At 35.3% G+C, this 2,695-nt stretch overlaps 1 protein-coding gene across 2 annotated transcripts in view; it reads right to left on the reverse strand.

Moving 5' to 3' along the window:
- The window catches only part of LOC108191778 (pancreatic secretory granule membrane major glycoprotein GP2), an 81,987-nt gene extending 79,755 nt beyond the window's left edge, over nucleotides 1–2,232 (reverse strand). Inside the window, exons 1-3 of one of the 2 annotated variants that reach the window (XR_015504700.1) lie at nucleotides 1,231–2,232; nucleotides 983–1,043; nucleotides 883–909 (exon numbers count right to left, since the gene is read on the reverse strand). Coding sequence is in view for 1 of the 2 variants with exons in the window: in XM_087277046.1 (XP_087133172.1) it covers nucleotides 983–1,028 (46 nt within the window). In the remaining variant the exon portion in view is untranslated. The remainder of the gene's footprint in view (nucleotides 1–882; nucleotides 910–982; nucleotides 1,044–1,230) is intronic. The other variant, XM_087277046.1, reaches the window with a different exon arrangement.
- Between the last annotated feature and the right edge of the window lie 463 nt (nucleotides 2,233–2,695).

The raw sequence follows: 2,695 nt of genomic DNA on the forward strand, positions 1-2,695 counted from the left end.
TGGATTTATTTTATAGATTCTTTTGTTTGTTATTTTGGCCTGTGGTCACCCTGACGAAATGCTCGTTTATATAAACCCTATTTTTCTATAATAAATATCTTCATATATACTCTCAATTGAGTGTGTGAGTTTGGTTGTCGACCGAAGGGAATCTTTTGCTTTAAGTTTTGTTTAGTTTGGGAAATCCACCACCCCAACACATTTGTTTGTTCTTCGTTTATTATGCCCTTTTCGTTTCCCCTAGACTTGGGGCGTAATAGCGTATTAAGCAGTGTGTAAGCGAGGCGCAACTCTGCGCCGGAGTTTAGACCGGGTTTGTTTTGGTCTAATGAAAAATATATTATAGTTTCGCAAAATAGCAACGCGCCAGCAGTGCGCCTCAGAAAGCTTTCCTTTTTAGACCAGAACGTCTATGGGCGCACATATGAGCTCTAATGCATTTGCTATTTAAACAGCGTAGCGCAACGCCTCAAAACAACTCTTGCGCCAAGCTGAAACTACCAAAAGACTATTGCGTCACGCTTTGCGCCACACTGCGCCGGGTGTATGATAGGGCCCATAGAGTCCCAAAGTGTAGATTAAACCGCTATAAGAAATCCTTTGTACCTGTGTCAGTGGGTTTAGTTAATAAGAGTACATCTTAATTAACACTATAAATTTTGTAAGTGTTGTATTTTCTATTGTTTTTTATTGCTTGTTTTAGTGAGTGTCTGCAGCAATATGGCGATGCCCATAACAAATCTCCTGTCAAGGACAATAAAGTTTTTACTACTTTTTACTTCTACTATTTATCATGTAAAGAGCTCCTTTAGGTCTTTAATTTCTCCTTTAAATACAAATCAAAGGATAGGAAGAGGAAGAAAAGTGAAAAGCTTATTGTACCTGCTGTTTGTCCACTGGTTTTTTCATCTGTTAATTAAACAACATAAGCAGAATTATTAAAAGTATAAAGAAATGTCAACTCAGATTAAAAAGGCCTCACCATGAATCAGGAGCAGCGACACACACAGTGAGATGAAAAACCTCATAGTGACGAATGACACCTGCACACACACACACACACACACATGACATACATTCAGATCAAATATTGGTTTATATTGCTTTTGTTTATTATTTGTAGCAATACAGCAATGTCCACAAATAAATAAAATGAACATTTTACTAAATAAGTTTGACCCATTAAAAGCAGAAGGGTATCTAAAGTGTGTGAATAAGAGAAGTACTTACCTGAGGTCAGATGCTGCAGCAGAGCAAAGCTCAGGTAGATTCAACACAGGTGATCGTCAAACTGCAGATCTTATAGTCATGTTCGTGCATTTATTAATACCTGTAGGAGGATCTTTCCAGGAACCAGCACAATTTTCAAAACAACTTTAAACCAGTTATTCATTTTTCACCTGTGATCAGAATGTTTGTCATTTGAGTTGATTGACTTCTGCATTTGTCTGCAGTCGCTGTGACATTCTTTTACTTGTGCTTGAATAGACGGAATGATGAGCAGCCAGTTTTATCTTTCCAGCTCTCAGGCAGCTTTACAAAAATAACATTCAGACTTTTGCACATACATGAATAGAGAACACACTTTAGTCTTATTTTTCTACATTTGGCAGCTTTTCTTCTTTACTGTCATCTGTAATAAATATGATTCATGTAACTTCTTTAAAAGTATCGCAAGGTGTCACGTTGGAGAGGTTGTGTCATGAAAGGTTGCTAGAGAGCACCTGTGTTGGAATGATGGTTGAAGACGTTATCAGATCAGATCTTTGTGACCTCAAGTTTAGTCTGTTTTCATTCCAAGATGTTGTAAGGATGGTAAATCTCTGCATAATATCAGACCCTCAGAACTGTTATGGAATTTCATGAAACAAGATCACAAGAATCGCTGTGCAATAAAACAAACCTGATCTGAGAAGAAGATCAGGAAACCGGCTGTTAAGCTGACACTATGGCTTCACATTGGTTGAAACTTGAATTTTGTCCTCAAGACAATTTTCTTTAAGTATGGATTTTTTTATTATTATTATTATTCTCATTGCTTTATTTGCTGAACTTTATTTTTCGACTCTTTTTGTTTCTTTCCTTTTCTTCTACTCCCCCCATTCTTTTTCTGTTTTTCATTTTATTTTTCCATTCCCTCTCTTTCCTCTTCTACTTACTACTACTATTATTATTATTTATTATTATTATAACTTGTCCTCTGCCTGATTTCCCAACCCCCCCCCCCCCCCCCCCCATTATTATTCCCCCCTAATTATTGACTGATATTGTTCATTATGTATGTAATCTGACCTGTCAACCAAGTTACCTTTACATGGACACACACAAATACACACACACACACACTCACCTAACAGTACCTGACTATATTGTTTTTGTTTTGTTTTTTGTTGTTGTTTTGTTATGGTTTTTTGTTGACGTTTTTTTTTTTTTTTTTTTTTGTATTTGTATGATCCCAATTTGTGTACCTTTTTGCATATTCTAATAATTTTTTTTAAGTATGGAGTATGGAGTAATGCATAAAAAATACAGAACTTAAAGTCACTTTAATCATAGAAATTATTTATTTTTTCCTCATTCACCTTTTGAATTTTATGCCCTTGTTTTAATTGCCTGAATTATTTGTTTTTACAAAACAACTTATCTTAACTAATTTTATTTCGTCAAAAATAAAGATTCAACAGATCAACCATAA

Source organism: Danio rerio, chromosome 12 (assembly GCF_052040795.2).
Source record: "Danio rerio strain M-AB ecotype USA chromosome 12, GRCz13ab, whole genome shotgun sequence".
Lineage (NCBI taxonomy): Eukaryota > Metazoa > Chordata > Actinopteri > Cypriniformes > Danionidae > Danio > Danio rerio.